Here is a 23,890-nt window from a genome sequence, read left to right as displayed (position 1 = left end):
TTTAATGTTTGATTTATCCTAAATTTAATTGTAGTTAAAGAAAAAATATGCACTACAGAAAAGTCTCTCAAGACATTTACAATTCATGTTGCATGCTTTCTGTTTTTCACTTCGTCATACAGTACAAGCTATCTTCCAAATCACTTAATTTTTGAAATTTCGAAGTATTCATCAGACTCGTGGAAACTAATCTAAACATAGTTTATTCATTTTTTATTAATAATGTTTTATAATTAACGCTTGTATGAGGAGCACAAATTAACATGTATATTAAAGTATGCTTTCTAGTTAGTGGATTTTCCACATGATTCTTTTGCACTAATTCTCCTCCTCATTTATATCCCAGATGAACTTCAAGGGGAAATCTTTCATCTTCTTTTGGAATATCCTGTCAAATCTCTCATTTTGCTCCACAGTCAAGTGATGTTTCCAGTCTCCAACGGTACCTAGTGGGACAAGCACATGAACAGCGCCTGGGTGAGTAAGTAGCGCTATCAGGACAAAAGTCTCCTGCAACCCTCTTTAATTTGTCCTGCAAGCCAAACTAAAAATCGGTTAGGTCTCCGTGGGGTTTGATACTTCACTTTTTCTTATACAAGGAGGAGCTAAGGAACAAACTTAGGAACACCGTTAACACAGAATACAGAGTTACAGACCACCTCCTTATCTGATAGACTTCCACCAACCACTACCACTAAATTATAATCTTTCTTTGAAAGGAAAAACAAAACTAAAATACGAAAAAATTAGAATATTTAAATATATTTTACTAAATGCCAGGCACCATATTTGGCAAAGTACGTCTATCATGTAAAATAAATCTTAACACAACCCTACGAGGTATTTCTTCATTTTCAAAATGGAAAAACTGAGAACCCAAAGATTTTCAAGTAATGAAGTCAAAGTCACAGAGGGTTCCTAGAGCTGCCATGGCTGCAGTTTTACTTGATGAAAGTTTGAAACCATCATTAAGCCAAACTTTTAATAGAGATTAATAGTTTGACATTTTCAGCTATCAGATTTTCTTATGTAAACATTGTCATTTGGAAAAGTTAGCAAGCAATTATGGACATGAGATAAGCTTTATATCTGATCTAGCGGAGCAATGATAAATCAAAGTGATAATAAATGAGACAAAAGAAGAAGCAATTATTTTTAAAAATATCAATATCTACAGCAATATCAATAAATCTTTACATAACTAAGAATTAATCAATTTGCATCATCATAATGCTGTTATGAACAAATTAGAGAATAAAATATGAATAAAATAAAAAATTACAAATTATGTTTTGGAATGATATACATTAAAAATTTAAATTAAAAAAATTTTGAATTTAAAGACTATCAGGAAGAAAATATATTCACTCTTAACATTCATTCTTAACTCCTGTCATGTTATAGGAGCAGAATAAAAATTTCTTGCACATTGTTGAATAGGTGAATCCATAGCAGACTGTGTTAATAACAGTAATAAAAACTCAATTCCCCACAATAAAATTAATATTAAGTTTCCTTCTAGAATGTTCTAGGAGAAATAAAGGGAAACAAGAATTGGAGTTCTCCTGGTCACATATTTCCACTGCCTTCAAGTAACACTTGCTAGCAAATTTTAAGGAGTAGGTAACATGGACTAGAAAGAAGAAATCTAATGTTTATTAGTCAGGTTTAAGTGTCAAGCTCTGTACTAAAGAACGATTTGGTTTCCTGAGACACTTCTCGGGGCTGTTTTCAGTTAGGATCTTTGATTCTCTCGGGGCCTTATATGGCATTACTTGGAAAAAAAATGTTGGCAGCACTCCTTAATTAGTGCAGGGGTCAAGGACTCAACACTTTTGCTTCTATAACCACTGAGTATCACCTTTGCGTAAGAAATCTCCCTCATTTGTTCTTGTCCCCCATTCATGTTTTAGAAGATGCTGATAATTTACTTGTGGATCAAACTTCATGTTCTGAAATGTAGCCTGTTTCACAATAGCTTCCACATCCTCGTCACTCAGTTCTTTCTCAAGAAAACTGCTGATTTTAAGCACAGAACTTCTGAGATCCTGAAAGAATTATGAGTATGAGAAATGATTCAGCTTATAAAGAATGCATGAGTTACAGCCAAACATCTTTAACACATTTTGGAAAACTGAAAGTACTTGGGCTTAATCTAAGTCTAAAGTTTCACGAGGATATACTTTCTTATTCCTTCTATGAAAATGAATGCCTTGATTGCTAGCTTCGTTAGAGCTTCCTACTACCTGATGTTATAACAACAGCTCACCTTCATTCCTTCGTTCAACCAACACTTTTAGAATATCTTATATATTTAAGAACTGTGCCAGGTGCTGGAGAAGTTTAAGACAACAATAGTACGCTATCTCTGCTTGTTAAGAGTTTACAATCTCATGAGAGAAAGGGTAAAGCAACAAATTAAATACAATGTGCCCAAGAAAGAAAAGTCCAGGTCTAGATGGGTTCACTGGTGATTTCTAGCAAACATTTAAAGAAGAATTAACACCAAACATCTTCAAACTCTTCCAGGTAATTGAAGAGGAGGAAATACTTCCAAACTCATTCTATAAGGCCAGCATTATCCTGATACCAAAGCTAGACAAAGACACTGCAAGTAAAGAAAACTAAAGAACGACACCACTTACGAAAGATAGGATGCAAAAATCCTCAACAAATTACTAGCAGAACAAATTTAACAACATATTGAAAGGATTATACACCATTTTCAAGTGGGATTTACTCCTGGAATGCAAATATAGTTCAACATATGAAAATTAATCTATTTAGTACATCACTTTTACAGAATGAAGAGAAAAAATCAAACATGTGATCATCTCAATTGATGCAGAAAAAGTATCTGGCATTATCCCACATCTTTTAATACTCAATAGTGAAAGACTGAAAGACGTTCTGCTAAGATCAAGAACAGGGCAAGGATGCCCATTCTCACCACTTATGTTCAATATAGTACTGAAAGATGAAGCCAGAGCAATTAAGCAAGAAAAGAAAATAAAAGGTGTCCAAATTGGAAAAGAAGAAGGAACATTATCTTGGTTCACAAACAACACGATTTTATGCATAGAAAACTCTAAAAATTCCACAAAAATACTATTAGAACTAATAAAGAAATTCAGGGTAGTCACAGGATACAAAGCAAAACACAAAAATCGCTTGTATTTCTTTACACTAACAATGAACAATCCAAAAGGAAATTAAGAAAACAATTCCGATTATGATTGCATCAAAAAGAATAAAATACTTAGGAATAAACCTAACCAAGGAGGTGAAAGACTAATGTACTAAAAACTATAAGACATTGGTAAACAAAATTAAAGAAGATGCAAATAACTGGAACAACAACCCATGATCATGAATTGGAAGATTTAATAATATCAAGATATCGATGGAATACTATTCAGCCATAAGAAACAATGGAATCCAGCCATTTGTGACAACATGGATGGACATTGAGGGTATAATGCAAAGTGAAATAAGTCAGAGGGAGAAGGTCAAATGCCGTATGATTTCCTTCATTAAGTAATAGATAATAACAACAATAAACAAACACATAGGGACAGAGATTGGATTGGTGGCTACCAGAGGGGAAGGGTGAAAGGGATAATTCGGTACATGTGTGTGGTGATGGGTTGTAATTAGTATTTTGGTGGTGAACATGATGTAATCTATGCAGAAATAGAAGTATAACGATGTACGCCTGAAATTTTTACAATGTTATAAATCAATGTTACTGCAATAAACAAAAAATTAAAAAAAAAAAGATATCAATGCTATCCAAAGTGATTCACAGATTAAATGAGATCCCCATCAATATCCCAAGATATTTTTTTTAATTGAGGTTACATGGGCTTATAACAGTGTGTAAATTTCTGGTGTACCTTATCATATCTCAGTTTCTGTACAGATGGTGTCATGTTCACCACCAAGAGTCTGATTTTATTGGTCACCATACTTCTGTCCCTCTTTACTTCTTTCACCCTATGCCCCACCACCTTCCCCTCTGGTAACCACCAATCTGTCCTCCTTACCATTGGGTTTGTTTGTTTATCTTCCACATATGAGAGAAATCATACCATGTTTGTCTTTCTCTGTCTGGCTTATTTCACAGAATGTAATATCCTCAAGTTTCATTCATGTTTCTGCAAATGGCATGAATTTGTGTTTTTTATGGCTGAGTAGTATTCCATTGTACATATGTTTATCCATTTATCTGTTGGTGGGCATTTGGGTTGCTTCCATGTCTTGGCTATTGTCAATAATGTTGTGATGAACATAGGGATGTGTAAATCTCTTTGAATTGTTGATTTCATGTTCTTTGGATAAATACTCAATAGTGGAATAGCTGAATCATAGGGTATTTTTAGTTTTAGTTTTTTGAGAAGTTTCCATACTGTTTTCCATAGTGGTTGCACCAGTTTGCATTCCCACCAGAAGTGTATGAAGGTTCCTTTTTCTCCACTTCCTCTCCAACACTTGTTATTTCTTGTCTTGTTAGTTATAGCTATTCTGATGGGTGCGAGGTGATATTTCGTTGAAGATTTGATATGCATTTCCCTAATAATTAGTGATGTTGAACAACTTTTCATATGCCTGCTTGCCATTTGTATATCTTCTTTGGAAAAATGCCTGTTCATATCTTCTGCCCATTTTTTGATTGGGTGATTCCTTTTTTGTTGTTGTTGAGTTGTCTGGGCTCTTTATATATTTGGAAATTAACCTCTTGTTGGATATATGATTTGCAAATATTTTCTCCCAGTTGGTGGGCTGTCTTTTCATTTTGTTGATAGTTTCCTTTGCAGGGCAGTAGCCTTTTAGTCTGATGTAATCCATTTATTTACTTTTTCTTTTGTTTCTGTTGCCTGAGTAGACATGGTATTCAAAAAGATACTGCTAACACCAACATCAAAGAGTGTACTGCCTATGTTTTCTTCTACGAGTTTTATGGCTTCAGGTCTTACATTCAAGTCTTTAATCCATTTTGAGGTAATTTTGCGTATAGTGTAAGATAATGGTCTACATTCATTGTTTTGAATATGGCTGTCCAATTTTACCCAATACCATTTATTGAATAGGCTTTCGTTTCTCCATTGCATGTTCTTGGCTCCATTGCCAAAGGCTAGCTGTCCATAGATGTGTGGTTTTATTTCTGGGCTTTCAATTCCTTCCCATTGATCTGTATGTCTATTTTTCTTCCAGTTCCATGCTGTTTTGATTACTATAGCTTTGTAGTATATTTTGAATTCAGGGAGTGATATCTCCAACTTTGCTCTTTTTTCTCAGGATTGCTTTGGTTATTTGGGGTCTTTGGTTGTTTCATATAAATTTTCAGATTATTTGTTCTATTTCCATGAAGAATGTCATAAGGATTCTGAATGGGACTGCACTGAATCTGTAGATTGCTTTAGGTAATATGGACATTTTAACTATGTTAATACTTCCAATACACAAACATGGAATATCTCTCCATTTCTTTATGACATCTTCCATTTCTTTCAATAATATCTTATAGTTTTCAGTGTATAGGTCTTTCACTTCCTTGATTAAATTTATTTGTGGGTATTACTGCCTACTCTGCCCTGATTTTTTGTTTTTTGGTTACCAATAGATTTGTGTAAAAGATCTCATAGATGAAATAGTCCTTTTTCTGATCACCTCTTATCTCCATTAGCTTATGCAGGTTCCATATCTTTCTTTTTCTCTTTCTATGTTTTTGTTGTCATAACTTATTCTTTTTTGTGTTGTGAGTTTGGGACCAAGTTGAAGTGTTTATAATTTTGATGCATTTTTTCCCCTTTATGTTTTATGTTATAATTTAGTCTTTGCTAACCTATTCTGATACAGAGCTGCAATTTTCTTATTTTATCTATTTCTCTCCTTGCTAAAATCCCTGTAAACCTTTGCCTTTGTTTTGGTTAGGAGGGCTTCCTTCAAGATTTCTTCTAGGACAGGTCTAGTGGTAATGAACTCCCTTACCTTTTTTTTTGTCTGGGAAAGCTTTTATTTCTCCATCATATCTGAAGGATATTTTTACCGGGTAGCGTATTCTTGGATCATAGTTTTTTTCTTTCAGTATTTTGAATATATCATTCCACTCCCTCCTAGCCTGTATAGTTTCTGCTGAGAAATCTGCTGAAAGCCAGATGCGGGTTCCTTTTAAGGTTATTTTCTTTAATCTGGCTGGACTTAATATTCTTTCCTTGTAATTGAGTTTTGACAGTTTTAATATTATATATAAAAATATGTCTTGAAGGTCTTTTACATTGAGATAGTTAGGAGTTATATTAGCTTCATGTACTTGCATGTCCAGTTCCCTCCCCAGGTTTTGGAAATTCTCAGCTATTATTTCTTTGAATAAGCTCTCTGCTCCTTTCTTCCTCTCTTCTCCCTCTGGGATACCTATAATTGTTATGTTACTTTTCCTAATGGAGCAAATATTCCTTGAAGAATTTCTTCATTTTTTTCAATCATAGTTATTTTTCCTCCTCCACCTGAATCATTTCTATGTTTCTATCTTCAACCTCACTAATTCTGTCCTACGTAAGGTCTACTCTATTTTTAATGTTTTCTACATTATTTTTTTATCTCATTAATTATGTCCTTAATCTGCAGAATTTCTGTATGTTTGTTTTTTATAAAGCTTCAATCTCTTTGGTGAAGTATTCCTTCTGTTCATTAATAATTTTCCTGAGCTTGATGGAATAATTTTCCTATATTTCTGAGTTTTCTGGTTACTCATTGGGTTTCTTCATGACAGCTATTTTGAATTCTCTGCCAGTTAAATTGCAATCTGTGAATTCAGATTTGATTTCTGGAGAGTTGTCATAATCCTTCTGTTCTACCATGTTACTATCGTTTTTCATGGTGTTTGATTAATTGATCCTCTGCCAGTGTGTCTGTGGTAGCAATCACCTTCTCCTATTTGGTAGGAGTTTAGTTACTTTGGTTCCAGTTGCCTGGGTTTCATGTTCCTCCATTGGGTCTCTGTAGGCTTGGATGCTACTGTCTTGTGTGCCACCTGCATTGCTGTTCCCCAGTTTTCTGGGGATGCTGATTGCACTGTTGCCAGGCATGCTGGGTTCATGGGTGTCACTGTTACTAGTATGGTCCTGTGGCCCCTGGGGCTTATTTGCAGCCCCTGCTGCAGGTGGAGTTGCCATCAGGGGTGCTGCCACTGGGGGCTGGGTTTTCCCACCCTGTCTGCTCACAGTTTTGCAGATCGGACTGCTGCCGCTGCCATTGCTCCTCCAACTATCATGCGACAGGGATGCTTCAGTGCCACTGAGGCTGCCCCTCAGGAGTTTCCAATCACATTTTTTGAAGATAGAAAAATTCATTCTTAAATTCATATATGAAATCTCAAGGGACCCCAAATATCTAAAACAATCTTGAAAAAGAAGAACAAAGTTGGGGACATCACACCTCCTGGTTTCAAAACTTGCTGCAAATCCAGTTATCAAAGCAGTGTGGTACTCACATAACGAAAAAAAAATAGATCAATGGAACAGAATTGAGAGCCCAGAAAAAGACCATCAAATACATGGTCAAATGAAATTTGACAAGGGTACCAAGATCTTTCAATGGGGAAAGGACAGTCTTTTCAATAAATGGTATTGAGGAAACTGGATATCTACATGCAAAAGAATGAATTTGGGCTCCTACTTATACTATATACAAAAATTAACTCAAAATGGGTCACCTAAACATAAGAACTAAAATTATAAAACTCTTAGAAGAAAACATAGGAGAAAGCTTCATGACATTGGATTTGGCAATGATTTCTTGGATATGACACCAAAAGCACAGGCAAAAAACAAAGAAGGATAAAATGGACTACATCAAAATTTAAACTTTTGTGCATCAATGGACAGAAAGAGTGAAAAGGCAACAAATAGTATAGAAGAAAATACTTTCACATCATATATCTGATAATGGGTCAATATCTAAAGTACATAAGAAAACCTCCTACACTCAAAAACAAAAAACCCAAACAACACAGTTAAAAAATGGACAAAGGACTTAAGTAGATATTTCTCCAAAGAAGATATGCAAAAGGTCAACAAGCACGTGAAAAAAATACTCAACATCACTAAACATTAGGGAAACACAAATCAAAAACCACAATGAGATATCACTTAATACCCAGTAGGATGGCTATTATTTTAAAAAAGCAAAAACAAAAATGGAATACAACAAATGCCACTGATGATGTAGGATTAGAACCATTGTACAAAACTAGTGGGAATATAAAATGGTGCAGCTGCTATGGAAAATAGTATTAACAGTATGCTGGCTGCTCAAAACGTCAAGAATAGAATTACCATATGATCCAATGATTAACCTTGTGCATATATACACAAAAGAATTAAAAATGGAGACTGAAAAAGAGATTTATACACTCATGTTGTATACTCATAGGAGCATTATTCACAATAGTCAAAAAGGAGAAGCAATCCTTGTGTCCATCAGTGGATGAATATGGCTAAACAAAATGTGATAGATACATACAATGGAATATTATTCAACCTTAAAAGGGAAGGAAATTCTGACGTATGCTACAACATGGATGAATCTTGATGACATTATGCTAACTGAAATAAGCCCCTCATAAAAGGACCAATACTGTATGATTCCACTCAGATGAGATACTTAGAGAAATCAAATTCATAGAGACAGAAAATAGAATGGTGGTGGCCAGAGGCTGGGAGGAGAGGAGAATGGGGAGTTATTGTTTTGGGGTACACAATTTCAGTTCTGCAAGATGAAAAATGCTCTGGAGATAGGTGGGGATGATGGTTTCACAATAATATAAATGTATTTAATGCCACAGAACTGTACACTTAAAAATGGATAAAACGGTCAATTTTATGTTACAGATACTTTGGCACAATAAAAAAATACATTGGGGGGCCGGCCCAGTGGCGCAAGCGGTTAAGTGCGCGCGCTCCGCTGCGGCGGCCCGGGGTTCGCTGGTTCGGATCCCAGGCGCGCACCGATGCACTGCTTGGCAAGCCATGCTGTGGCGGCGTCCCATATAAAGTGGAGGAAGATGGGCACAGATGTTAGCCCAGGGCCGTCTTCCTCAGCAAAAAAAGGGGAGGATTGGCGGATGTTAGCACAGGGCTGATCGCCTCACAAAAAAAAAAAAAAAAAATACATTGGGGGAAAACTGGAAACAGAAACACAATGTGCAATGGTAGTTCATAGAGAGAAAGAGATTAGGAGAGGTTAGAGCAATTTTCAAGAAGAAAAAACATTTCTTCCAATTCAAGAAGGAAGAATAAGAAATATCCCTGGAAAATCATGAGATTACTTTCTGAGCGTAAAAAAAGTCCCAAATTAGAGAAACTTGAAATGCCCTCCATATCTAATGAAAATTGAACTTCCGTGTGCTTGGTACTTGATAGACTCATGAGTAATGTGGTGGAGAGGCAGGTTGGGGACAGGGTGAAGGGCCCTGCTGAGCTTGCTGAGTGTGTTAGCATTTACCTTTCAGGTGATAACAGTCAGTGCAAGAGGTTGAGTATGGTCAGTGAGTAAAATAACAGGACCCTAGTTATCAAATTCTTTCTACAAAAAGTTTTATATACAATAACTAACATGCAATCACGATATGCAAGAACATGAAGAGATAAGACAATATTGCCAAGAACTAGCATAGGTAAAGAAAATAGAAATAGAATGACATACGTTACAGATACTGCAATCATCAGAAAGAATTTTTAAATAACTATGGTTGTGGTATTCAAGATGATAAAAGTCAAAAATAAAAATTTTATTTAAAACCAGAAACTATAAAAAATAATATAGCATATTTAAAATCAATCCCAATTCATGAATAGAAATGAAGACCTTGGTGAATAATTTTAATAGCACATTTGACTCAGATGAATGAAGAAACAGTGAACTGGGAGCTAGGGATAGAAGGAAACATTCAGAATGATACCTCAAGGAGAGACAAAACAGAGATCAGCTTCCTCTAAAAAGCCTTCCTTGCTTGTAAGACAGTTTGTAAGACTTTTCTATGTCTCTGTAAAGTTCTCCACTTAGGATCTTTCTTCAGCAGGGGAGCCATTCTCCAATACTTCCACTTAATAGTGTCCTTTATTCTGAGCCATATTCCACAAAGTAGTAAACTATCCTTCATGCAAGACGATGAGAACTCTTCTCGTTTACCACCCTATTACTTCAGTCTCCAAAGATTACCACACCCAGGCAACAGGTATCTATGAATTTCTTTACTGAAGTTTTCAGCCAATTATTACATATAAAGGAAAGATTACAGGAGGGGAAAGATTCAATCTTTCACTATATTAGGCTATCTCCAAGATATGCCACTGAATAGTTCCTCAGTTCTCTTAAGATAAATAAAATCTTCTTAAGATTTTTTTTTTACATTTTAAAATAAAACACAAATGCAGAAAAGGCATAAAAACAAATACACAGCTTAATGAATTATTATGAAGTGAACACTCATGGTTCCAACATATACATCAAGAAATTGAACAATGGCAGTATTCCAGAACCCCACCAAACACATCTCTTTCCTAATCATAAGCCTTGCATTCCCCTCCTTCAAATAATAACTATTCTTATTTCTATAATGGTTATTTGTTTACTTTTATTTATAGTTTTATCATGTAAATATGAAACCACAAACAATATAGCCATTTCTGCCTCCATGCTAACTACCTACTACCGGACAGTAGAAACAGGAAAGTAGTAAATGATTTTTTATAGTCATATGTTCCTGGAAATATCACCTCTATGTCAGTGGGAAAGTTGCAAAATCCTCTGAGTTAAGCTATATGGGCTTTGGGTGTTTCTGATGCAAATACCATTGGAGAACCAGACCTAACAGTACTAGGTAAAATTTATAAGACATTTCCAAGGGAAATAGCAGATCAGGGAAGGCCTCAAAATCTACACCAACACCGTTTTATACCTCAGTCCTTGAGAAAATTGAGATCTTATTCTAGAAATAGTTTTAAAGAGAAAAATTTGAGTTGACTAAGATCTATCTTCCCTGACAGGGTAAATTGAAAGAAGATCCTTTTCCTATTATGTGGTTAAAAAAATATTTTGAAAGGCTGTTGGGAAACCAAGATCAAAAATACATAAACAATGGGCTGCTTGGTGGAAGGTAAGAGAAAAGTTATACCTGGTGATAGTATATTGATGACAGAACAGAGAAACATTCAAGAGATTTTACATAGTTTACAGTGGGGTCTCTTTGTTCACATTTTCAGTAATTCTATTGTTTATGAATGCTTTTGTTGTGAGCATATTCTTATGGAAGAATTCAAACATAAATGTAGGGAAGGAATCAGATTTGCATTTTCAGATGACAACTCTGGTTGAAGAATGGAGAATAAATGAAGATGAGGTAAGATTGAAGGTGGATGCATCAATTAGGAAGGCTGCTGTAGAAACTAAGCAAAAGATGATGGTGACCTGGACTAGGGAAGAGGCAAGTGGATTGAGGTAAGTTGTGTCTTCCACAGAGGTTTCAAACACAATTCACGTGACTCAGTGATTGATTGATGAAATGAAGGTGCAACAGTGAAGTAGGTGTTAATATCAAGCCTGGTTTCTGATTTAGGTCACTTGAATGACAGTGCAATTCATGATAGAAGAAGCAGCTTTTGTTGGGAGGTGATAAATTCTCTTCTGGACATGATTTGTTTGAAGTCCAAATATTAGATATAAAAGTAGGTATATAGAAGACAGTTACAATACGTATGTGTCTGGGCTGGTGATATATATTTGGCATTTATTCCCCAACCCACTCCAATCCAGTTTACTGTACCTCATACTACACTTCACATCACTTGATGTAATGGACATTATAAACTCTCTTTTTGACTTGACTTCTCAGCAGCCTTAAACATCTTAAAAGGACCTAGAAGTTCCTTCCTGACACACCCGCTTGGCTTCTATGTCACCACACATGCCTCGTTTTCTTTCTTCCTCTCTGAGTTCTCCTTTTCTGTTTCCTTGGTGGACTCATCCTGCTCTACCCATGCTTTATATACCTTAAGGTCTCTCAGCAACGTAGTCTTCTCCCTCCCTCCCTCCTTTTCCCTCCCTTCTTCCTCGCTCTCCCTCTGCCCCCTCCCTTCCCACTCTCAATTTTATCCAGGTTAGTGATGATGCCGAAATTAAGATCATTGACATTTTTAGCACAAATCTCTTCTTTGAGCTTTAGAACTGCATTTTCGACTTATTTCCAACACCTTCATTTGGATACTACTAAGTCGCCTTGAACTCCGTATGTCAAAACCAACCTCATAATCTTCTCCCTCTAGCCATATCCCGCTTCAGTGTCCCCTAAACACGCTCATGAATGACACCATTATCTACGTAGTTATGTGAACCAGGAATTAGGAAACATCCTTGACACCTCTCTTTTTATCATTTTTCCCATATATACTCCCTTTCCTTTTTACCTCCTAAATATGTCTTAAGCTCTGCATTCTCTCCAATGTCAGTGATACCATTCCATCCAAAGCATGAATGATTTTCAGTGAATTAGTCAATGGTCTCTTACTAGTTTGCCTATATTCACTATTGTCACTTTACAATCCTCTAATGGGAATGATATTCTAAAAATATTAATTCTATCACATTGCTATCCAACTTGTAAATCTTCAAGGGCTCCTGACTGTTTTTATGATTAAAGAAATCACTGACATGAACATAGTCTGCAGACCTAGCACACTCTGGCTCCTAGAAACCTCTCGATCTAAATCTTTTATCGCTTCCACTTGCTCTTTAACTTTTTCCTTCAGTTCTTCAAGGGTGTCATGTATTTTAGGACATCAGGGAATTGCACATCCCCTTTCTTTGGCTTAGAATTCTTCTTTACTTCTCTTCCTTCTGTTAACTCACATTCATTAGCTTGCAGTTATTATGTTACTTTTTCCAGAAAACACTACCTGTCACCTTTGACTCTACCAGATACCCTTATTCCATTCATTGACATCATACCTGCAGTGTTCCTTAACAACCCTTATCACATTTTTGAATTTTATATACCTGCTTGGGGAATATCTGACTTTATAATCTGTGGGATTATATGCTCTATAAATGAAGGGTTCAATCTTCTTTGTCTCATGATTTAGTGCCTTTCTCATGGTAGGCATTCAATAATTCTTGAAGAAATGAGTTAATAAATTACATATTAGTGAATCAACATATCAACCAGAGATCACAAAATAGGAAGCTTCAAATGTGTGTCATTTGGTTTATGTAATGTTTTAAGACAGCTTTGATTGGATGGTAACATGTTAACATTATGTGATTTCACATCAAAGTTACATTTAAGATTCCCATAAAAAAATAAAAAACAGGAAGAACTTGCATCACAGGACACACATTCACCTCTATTTAGCCGTATCTTTGTGGCTTCTAACCCCAGGGCTCCACAGTGCCCTTTCTCTATTTTAAGCTATGGCTGCTCTAGACAATTTAATTTTCTTTTACTGCTGCAGGTGGTTACACAAAAAGGGATCACAAAGATGACTGTGTACAGTGAGAGGAGATCCCTGAGGATGACTGGTAATTAAGTGATAGGCAGGAAATTAGAAACCTCAAAAAAAGTCTGAGAAGCAGTTAGGTACAAAGATAACTAGGGGAATGTGGTTCAATGACACCAGGATGAGAAAGACTTCCAAAGAAATTTAACTTCCTCCTCTTACCTTCTTCATCTCCTCATACATCATGAACAGAATATTCAATTCACTTCTGTGCTCATACCAGGCTCTGATGTGGTCAAACCAAAGGTTACCATAAACTGTGGGGAAAATTAATAAGTAAAAAGGTAAAAGTGTTGCACTTATTGAGCAGCAAACTACAGTCTTTCTTTTCTGTTCTGGAATCCTTAGAATGAAAAGTAAACCTCCCACCACTGAACATCTATGCTACTCTTTAAAAATAGTGTTTTGGGGAACAACTACATGATTTTAATAGAAGCCCGCCTTTGCAAAGTACTCTATAGGAAAGCAGGAATGAAGAAAAAAGAAGCCCAAAGAACTAATTTTGAAGACTTCTTTAAGGTAAGCCCTTTCCTTTCCCTACTTCCTCCACCTGAAAACATACTTCTTTATTTCTTCTCTTATTCTCTATTTTAAGATCTTGGCATAGCTGCTTTATCTACAATGAGACAGAAACAATATAATCTTCTAAATGAGTGAGAGCTCCAAGTTCACATTCCACCAGCCTCTTGAATCAACCTATCCTCCTCAACGTTGGAATGAATTCCACAGCTACCATGTAAGCCTACCACAGATTCATAACAGAACACAAAAATTACACTCACCCTGAATGAACATTAGCTATTTTGGAACACATGGATCTAGCTTTGGATCAACATAGTTTGAATTGCTAGACCATTTGTGGTTCTCTTGTGATTTGGTCAAAATATTTCTTAAACAACATGCTTTTGCAAACTTGATAATCCCCAAAATGGTCCTAGTGAGAATAGCAAACCCATTGAGTGGCAGATTAAGTTGACAGACAATAGTAGCCATTTATGTGCCTTCCACCTTCTATCATTATCCTTCTCCATCTCTAAAATATGTTCTCTAAGTTCAAGAATTTGGCTAAATGGCAACGTTGCCTCATAAACATGTTGCTTGATAAATAAATTCATAGTTACCTTTTCCATCTAGAAACCTTTTCATGAAATGTTCTAAGTTATCTGTAGCTTCTAATAGAGCCATCAAATTCGAAAAATGAAAATATGAGATCAAAACATCCTTGGGGTTTCTATAGATGTAAATAATCTGCAGAGGGAATAACAAAACAGTTTTAACAATTCCTGGTTATCGTTACATATTTTTTTAAAAACTGTATATGATTTTATTATATAAAGGCATGATTTTTTTTTTCATCTGTTTATACTCATGGAAATTTAGGTTGTTCTCAATTTTTTGCTATTACAAAGACTGTTGCTACAAATACCTTTATTCTAATGATATTTCAAATGTGGAGCCATATAGAACTAATTTCTAAAAGTGAGATTATTTACTTGTAAATTTTATTGATATTGCAAATTACCTGCATAGCTGTTTCAATTTACCCTCCATAAGCATTAAGTGATATTTGATATACAGCCAAGATAGCATCGGAGATCGGTGGAAAAAGAAAAAGCTACTTAATGGATGATGTTGAAAAAATAATTATTCATAAAGAAAAGAAAACATTTCCACCTCACACCATACACAAAAAATTATTTACAAATTTAATAAGGATTTAAACATGAAAGCAAAACCTTGACATCTTAAAAAATAAATACTATATTTCTGGTCTTAGAGAAGGGAAGAATTTCCTAAACAGAGAAAATTTTATTGGAAAGAAAAATAGATTAATTGGACCATATTAAAGTTAAGAATGTGGTTAATGAAAATATGCCATAAAGTTGTAAAAAGCAACAGAAAATGAGAAAAACAGCACATATAAGCAATTACAGACTGGTATCCAGAATATATATTTTAAAAATCAGTAAGAAATAAAAAATTGGACAAAAGTCACAATCATTTCACAGAATAAGAAATAATTATGGCCAATAAACACATCAAAAATGCTTAATCAAAAACATAGAAATAAAGCTTCTTGACATTGGTCTTGGTAATGATTTTTTGGATATGACACCTAAAACACAAGCAACAAAATCAAAAATAAACAAGTGGGACTACATCTACCTAAAACACTTCTGACAGCAAAAGAAACCATCAAGAAAGTGAAAACACAACCTGTGGAATGGGGAAAAATAAATACTTGTAAACCATGTATCTAATAAGGGGTTAATATCCAAAATATACAAAGAACTCATACAACTCAATAGCAAAAAAAAAATAATAATAATCCAATTAAAAAGTGAAAAAAAGACTTGAATAAACATTTCTCCAAAGAAGATAACACAGAAACCAACAGGTACACAAAAAGATGCTCTACATCACTAGTTACTAGGAAATACAAATTAAAACTGAATGAGATTTCACCTCACGCCTTTAGAATGGCCATCATCTAAAAGACAAGAGATATCAAATGCTGGCGTGGATGGGGAGGAAAGGGAACCCTTGTGCTGTGCTGACATTGTAAATTGGTACAGCCACTATAAAAATCAGTATGGAGGATCCTCACAAATTAAAAATAGAACTACCATATGATCCAGCTATTCCACTTCTGGGAATATATCGAAAGGAAATGAAAGCATTAACTTGAAAAGATATCTGTACCCCCATGTTCACAGCAGCATTATTTACAATAGCCAAGACAGAAAACAATCTAAGTGTCCATCGATGAACAAACGGATAAAGAAGTTGTGATATATATACAATGGAGTATTAGTCATAAAAAAACAGAGAAATCCTACCATTTGTGGCAACGTGGATGGACCTTGAAGGTGTTATGCTGAGTGAAATAAGTCAGACAGAGAAAGACAGATACTATATGATCTCACTTAGATGTGGAATCTAAAAAAAAACAACTCACACAAAAAGAGATCAGACTCAGTGTTGCCAGAGGCAGAGGGTAGGAGGAGGAGGAATTGCAGGAAGGTTGTCAAAAGGTACAAACTTTCAGTTATAAGATAAATAAGTACTAGAGATTTAATGTATCACATGATGACTAAAGCTAACACTGCTGTATGATATACAGGAAAGTTATTAAGAGTAAATCCTGAGAGTTCTCATTATAAGGAGAAAAATTTTCCTTTTGTTCTTTCTTTTCCTTCTATTGCATCTATGTGAGAAGATTGATGTTACTGAACCAATTGTGATAATCACTTCACAATACATGTAAACAACCCCAAAATAAAAGGTGTTTAATCTCATTACTGATTAGAGAAATGCAAATTAAGATCAGTTTCAGGTACCATTTTATAATTACCAGATTGATAGAAATTTGAAAATCTGATAGGAAAAGTTACCAGGAGAAAAATAAGAACTCAATTTCAGCATAAACTGGTACAACTGCTTTGTTTCAAAAAAATAGCATCATCTTATAAAGTCAAATATTTTTGTACTTTGTGGCTTTGCAATTCTACTCCTGGGTGTATACTCTAGGGAATTTCGTTCAGATGTGCACCAGGGGACATTCTCAGAAATGTTCATAGCAGTATGTGTTATAATAACAAAATAGTGCAATAATCTAGTTATTCAATGAAAGGAAAGCTTAGATCTGATAGAATTACTTACACAACTTGTAAAATTATACAGAAATGGAAAGCAATATTGAAAATCAAGAACAAGAAAAGGCATATGGCAAAACCCCAGGGAAAAAGAAAGAAAGTGACAATATAAAGTTAAGTAAAATTTAAGGGCAAATGGTTTAACAGCACATAATTTGTTTGCAATTACCAGCAGAACAGGAATCTTTGTATACTGAATAGCATAACAGAAAAATGGCACAAATTCTAATAAGCCTGTAAAGATTTTGATTTAGCAACAATCATAGTGGGAGATTGACACACACTTACCTTTAAACATAAGGATAAAAGGATTAACAAAATTAATTTATACCAGTAAAATTATTAATTATAAAAATTAATTATAAAATTAATACTACCAGTACTCAATGATAGTAACATAATATTAATATTCAACGATGAGAAAGTTAAAAAAGGAAATTCTATAAACACTTGGAAATACAAACTCTTCAAAATAACTAGGATCAATTAGAAAATTAAAACGGAAATGATAGATTATTAGATACTGACAAATTTATAGTCATAGCTATACTAAAAATAATCATCATTTTAATGTGTTAATTTAAAAAATATTGGAAAAGATAATGGTAGGCACTTAAAGGACACAGAAAAAATAAATGCAAACAAAATACGAGGAATTAATTAAAATGAAAGCAGAAATCAGCAAAGTAGAAAACATTAAAATATGTTTAAAAAAGAAGCAAGTTTTTTGGATGAACAAAAATCCATAAAATAGAAAACTGCTGATATCCTGAAAAATGTAAGATGGAAAAACATAAAATTCCTTGTCATTAAAATATATGAAAACGCTATAATCACAGAGCTGGAGAAAATTCACCAGACCATGAGAGAATATGTTGAAATTTTTTTCAGTGTTTTGAAATCTAGATGAAATAGGGATAATTTACTTTGAAAATAAACCTGTGATACCAGTTTAGGGAAACGCAGCTAATTTGGATAGGCTGATAAGAAAAAATGAAAACATTGTAGAACTATAAAGCTGACAAGGTCAGATATATTTATTACAGACTTTAATAAAATTTTAAAAATACATTTAATTTATATTTTTAAACTATTTGATAACTTAGCAAAAATATACAGAGCTTCAAAATTTATTTTACAACTAGAATTACAGCAATACTAAAATCAAATAGAGATAGAGAAATCATAAAAATTAAAGTCTATTTTTAATATAATTCCAGATAAAAATTCCTGAGAAAAATTTAACAAAATTCCTCCAGCAGTACGTTAAAATAAGTATCGTACTATGAGCAAGTAGGACTTATATCAGAAATAGAACATTATTAAATTATTAGTGGATTGTTTTTACTAGAGATTAAAGGAGGGAAGAAAAAACGTTGTACTTTCAGAGCTGCCAAAGAGGATATTTTATGTAATTAAACCTATTCTGAATAAAGCAAAACCAAAAATAAAAGTAAAACTCCAAGTAAACTGAGAAAAGAAAAAAATTTCTCAATACTATGTTCCTCAAAACCAAACTGCAAAACAAAATGAAAACAAGAAAGGATACTAAAAATGCCAGGGGGTCAAGGACAAGAGAAGAACATTTCTCATCACCTCTATTATTCTGGTTTTTCTGCAGATTTCAACAGCTGAAACAGGAAAAAAAAATGTAAATATAGAAATGTCAAGGAAAATAAAATGTATTATTATTTTAAGATGAAATATATTCCGGAGAATAAAGGGAAAATTAATAAAACTAATAAAAGACATTAAAGGAGCCAAGTAGAGTACAAAACCAGAGCCTTTCTCTTTATAACAACAATAACTAATAGAAAAGACAGCAGTGAAAAAAATGTCCAGTTCATGATAGCTGTAAAAAATAACACAAAACTGGAAATTTAGGTAAAAATGTGTAACAAGCATCCAAAGAATAAAATAGCACATTTGGGGAACATCAAAGTAGGCTTGACAAATAAAGAGCAATAGAACAATACTGGGTAGGTCTTGGAATATTGCATTGCTAATGATTGTCTCTGAATTAATCTATACATTTAATTAATTCCAATTAACATCTAAAAATCATTGGGGGAATTAACACATAAAAAAATAAAGTCGATAGCACGTGCCTTATGAGTTACACTATTTAAAAAAGTGAAGAACTGCCACGTACTAAACAGACTTAACAAATTTCGGAATAAAAAATGCAGAATCAGAGGGAGTGACTGTGGAAGCTTAGTATATCAAAATGTAGACTTGAACACAGTAGGGAAAGAGTAAATGCTTAAACAAATCACATTGGGTCAATTGCCCAATTGCCCTCGGCAAATACCATGCAATAGTCATATTTCAAATCACATGCAGTATCTGATAAAATTTACAGCTAAATGTAAAAAATAAAAACATAAAGTTAATTGGGAAAAAAACCTAGAAAGTATTTACATAATCTTTGTGTTGGGGAAGTGTGTTCTTAGCAAGACACAAGAGCTAGAAGCTATGAAGGAAAGATTGAGAGATTGGTTATATAGAATTAAAAGAATTCAACAATTTTTAAAGGTAACTTATTAATTAGGAAAACATTTGCCCCATATAAATGCTTCTGCAAAATAGTAAATAAAAGGCAAGCAAAAGAAAAATGGCAAAGAATATAAAGGATGTTTCAAGGCCTGGAAATATACAAAAAGATGCCCATACTTATTAAAACCCAAAGAACTGCAAATTACTCAAGACTGAGATTGTTTTTACTTAGCACATTTGCAAAGATTGGTCATTCTAGTCACTGGTGAGTGAGTGAGGAAAAATGCATTCTTATGTACTATCTGATGAAGTGTAAGTTGATTGATTGTAGAAAGCAAGTACATAATATCTACTTAAAATATTTGGACAGTATAACCTGAAAACTCCACTTTTAGGGAAACATTTCAGCAGATCAAAAAATCGCAAAGCTCTATAACAATGTTTACTGCAATGTGATACACACATTTGCTGAAACCTACCTGTACATGGATGCACATCAATATTGTATAGCCACAGAATAAAATCCTACTAAACCATTAAAAGAGTAGAATTTTATGTGCTGACATAAAAGAATCTTGGCTATATGTTATATAATTACACTGCAAACAATGTGTGTGGTGAGACCCAAGTTATGTATATACTTATAATTCCATATATATTTTTAACGTGTAAAACAATATCATAAAGATTGTAATAATCACATTTGAAGGAATGTGGATGAGTTGTGCTGGAGAACAATATTGGAAGAAAGAATTTTTGTTTGTGAAAAGGTCCATAAGCTATTTCTGTGACATACTTTGGCTTTTTTGTTCTTGAGGCCTTTTGGTGCTAAATAATATGGGAGGTGGGAAGCGAAGAGACGAGGGGATGGTCTCCTGTAGTTGTCCACTTTGCCAATATTGTATTCGAGGAAGGGGACTCGATCACTTGTGTCCACGATTTCAGTTCTGTTACGATGTCCCTCAAAATAAATCAAGCTTAATATCTGCTGAGTCCAGATGGTACCTGTAAAAGTAAATAGTCTTGTTTTCAACTCTGAATTAATTTTAGTAATAACTCTCAATACTAATTCTTTTTATTTCTTTTAGCCACTTTAAGTATGTCAATGAATTTGTACAAATTTTTGTATTTGTTTGTATTTTACATTAAAATTAGTAAAGATAAAATCAAGGGCTCTTAGTTCCTTCTTCACTCTGAGTCCACGATAGTAATGATTCAGATTAATCTTTCAGCTCTTTCTTTCTTTCCTGTACTTCATGTCAGTTCTCTTTCTACGATTCTCTGTGGCTACCTCTGTTTCTCCTTCCTTAGTCTCCTTTCTTAGGGCTTGATCTTTTAGAAGTACAGACAATTCAAGCTCAAGGCCCTTTTCACCCTTTCATCTTTTTTTCTTTCTAATTGTGTAGCATAGGTCTTCCCATATATACAGTATTGAATGAAAGTAGTGATAGCAGGCATTCTTGCCCTGTTCCTGATTTAAAATGTTTCACTAGTGCATATGATATTTGTGGTAGTGTTTGGTAGATTCTATCAACTTAAAGAAGTTTCCTTTTCTCCCTAGTTTGTTAGTAGTTTCCATTATGAATGGATGCTGAATTTTATTGAATGCTTGTTCTGCGTCTATTGAGATGATAATTCAGGCTTTCTCCTATACTCTAGTAATGTGGGTGAACTACACTAACAAATTTTTTAACTAATTTTGACTCTTGAATTAAACCCACCTTGGTTATAGTGGGGTTTTTTTTGCATTATTAGATTTGCTTTGCTTATATTCAGTTCAGGATTTTTGCCTCTATGTTCATGAATATACCATCAGTGTTCTAAAAGGATGTGAGACGACAAAAATCTTACGAATGTCACTACTCAACTGATTTATCTACATGATAGATTTGATACAATTTATGGTGAATCCTGGGGAGATTCACTAATCTCTCCTCCAAGAGGATTGAGGACTGGTGTGCAGTGCCCCAAACACTTGGGCTGGATTAAAGGTAAAGGTGATCTTTTATGACTGAAGTGCTTCACCTACAATTAGGCAAACTGAGATGCCAGCAACATGAAAAGGAGGAAGAAAAAATACTAGTTGTATGTTTCCCAGAGTGGAGGAATCCAGGGATAAGGCAATGGCGTACTAATTTGGGGAAAGTAAACAAAGTCCTGAATTTCAAAACAGATGGTGAAGGGGAGAGAATGGAGCATTTCCATGAAAATCAGGAATAACTTATTTGTATTGACTCGGACTCCATTGTATCTTTGAGCAGCATTAGCCACTCCATACAGCATTGCTCCAACGACACCAATCATCTTATGTTCTAAAAAGCACAATAAAAAAACAAGCTATTTTTTGGAATGTAGGATTGAGGGCAATTTACTTTGGTTCTAAGAATATCATTATTACAGAGAAATACAAAAGAAGTTGGGTAATTGAGGAGCATATTAGAAGTTAGTTCTGACAGTGAAATCCTACTAAGAAAAATCCTGCTGGGTTTTTAAATATATTTTCTTCCATTCTCAGACCAAGCCAACAGGGTCAGCATTGACCAAATATCTGCTTTGGCTCAATATTTGTTTTCTTATGTGCTGTCAGAAATGACAACATATGCATCTCAAATAGCCTCACATAGCAGAAATTTGAGATTTATTTAACTTTTTTTCTAATCCTAAATCATTGTCTAAAGGTAGACTGGGCTCCTGTCAATGTCTGGAAAAGGGCCCCTTGGTACACATCTATCACCAAATCAGAGAGAAGACTGATAACAGGTGGCCCACTCCTCAAACTTACCAGATTTTGGATATGTAATTATGAAGACATCATCATCTCTAATTTCAAAATCATCTATATTTTTTAGTAGGTCAACATTAACTAAAGAACGTACAAAATAAAAACCTTTGAAGTTGAACAAATACGTGTCTGTGTTGTCCATAGTTATTCACCTATAAGTAAAAACAGAAAAAATTCTTTTCAAGTTCTTAGTATTTTATCATAATGACTAACACTTATTGAATGTTCAATATCTGCCAAGCACCATTTAAATGTCATATGTGTATCAACGCATTTACCATCCTAAACACCTTTCATGTAATAAATCCTCTAATCTTCACAGCAACTCAGCATTGCTAAAAGTGTTGTTATTATCACTATTTGAAAGATGAGAAAACTAACATACTAAAATTTTAAACAGCTTTTCCTGAAACCCCATGAGGGAGGTATTATCATGTTTCCAAACATATAAATGAGGAAGTTAGGGCACAGGAGGTTCAGCAAATTGTTTAAGGTTTCCCAGCTAGCAGAGCTTGCAAGATTGGATACCAGACTCAGACCACAGAGTCCATGCTTTAATCAATTACCGTACGGTTTCTTGGTATTTTATTGTTTTATTTTTTACATTTTCACTGTTATAGAAATAGGAAATCCTTTAATGAACGTTATTTTTATTTCTTTATTTTTTCTGGAACACGAATAATCTGCTGCCTCTGAAAGAAGCTTCTGAGCCTCTGGTATCTGGTATACTGTTTCAAATGCATTGTGGAAAATACCCATTGGTTTTACTTTGGAAATGTCGCCCTCTTTTAGTCGCAAGAAATCCTGTAGTTATTATATTATACAATAGATGTTAGCTATCAGAAATCTGAAATAAATCTAAGAAAGTCAAAATAAAAATAGTCTAAAGACATTTTTATTCAAAAATCAGACCAGCCAAGCTTGCTTATGGATGAGCAACCATTTATTAGCACTGCCTGAGAAATCTATTCTTGAACGTTATATAGATGAGAGAATCCCGGAAGTTCTAATAACATTAGGTTAGAACCAGCATATAGGCATACCTTGTTTTATTGTACTACACTTTATTGTGCTTCACAGATATTGCTAACGTAATTAGTGAAGATGGCTACACTAAACAACAGATTTTCAATGTAGACGAAATAGCCTCATATTGGAAGATGGTGCTTTTGAGGACTTTCACAGCTAGAGAGGAGAAATCAATGCCTGGCTTCAAAGCTTCAAAGGACAGGCTGACTCACTTGTTAGGGGCTAATGCAGCTGATGATTTTAAGTTGAAGCCAATGCTCATTTACCATTCTGAAAATCCTAGGGCCCTTAAGAATTTTGCTAAATGTATTCTACCTGTGTTCTATACATGAAACAACAAAGCCTGGATGACAGTACATCTATTCACCATATGG

The 23,890-nt window shown here is 34.2% G+C and overlaps 1 protein-coding gene across 1 annotated transcript; it reads right to left on the bottom strand.

Annotated features, from left to right (window-relative positions):
* Nucleotides 1-318: 318 nt before the first annotated feature.
* LOC131420328 (amine sulfotransferase-like) lies at nucleotides 319-22,629 on the bottom strand. The gene is made up of 6 exons (XM_058566167.1): nucleotides 22,488-22,629; nucleotides 20,502-20,710; nucleotides 14,675-14,801; nucleotides 13,716-13,810; nucleotides 1,862-2,048; nucleotides 319-446 (listed from the first exon to the last, which is right to left on the bottom strand). Exons 1-6 carry the CDS (start codon nucleotides 22,627-22,629, stop codon nucleotides 319-321), a joined length of 888 nt encoding a protein of 295 aa, XP_058422150.1.
* Nucleotides 22,630-23,890: the final 1,261 nt, after the last annotated feature.

The sequence above is a fragment of the Diceros bicornis genome, chromosome 23 (genome assembly GCF_020826845.1).
Source record: "Diceros bicornis minor isolate mBicDic1 chromosome 23, mDicBic1.mat.cur, whole genome shotgun sequence".
Classification (NCBI taxonomy): domain Eukaryota; kingdom Metazoa; phylum Chordata; class Mammalia; order Perissodactyla; family Rhinocerotidae; genus Diceros; species Diceros bicornis.
The sequence above is the reverse complement of the archived record's forward strand: the minus strand, read 5'-3'. Positions and strand labels throughout refer to the sequence as shown.

Excerpts from the sequence above, each read along its gene's own strand:
- LOC131420328 (XM_058566167.1), bottom strand. The coding sequence starts at position 22,629 with ATGGACAACACAGACACGTATTTGTTCAACTTCAAAGGTTTTTATTTT. Across the intron at positions 2,049-13,715 it reads TGTATGAGGAGATGAAGAAG|GATCTCAGAAGTTCTGTGCT; the intron begins GTAAGAGGAGGA and ends TAATTCTTTCAG. Across the intron at positions 447-1,861 it reads GGGAGATTTCTTACGCAAAG|GTACCGTTGGAGACTGGAAA; the intron begins GTGATACTCAGT and ends TTGTCCCACTAG.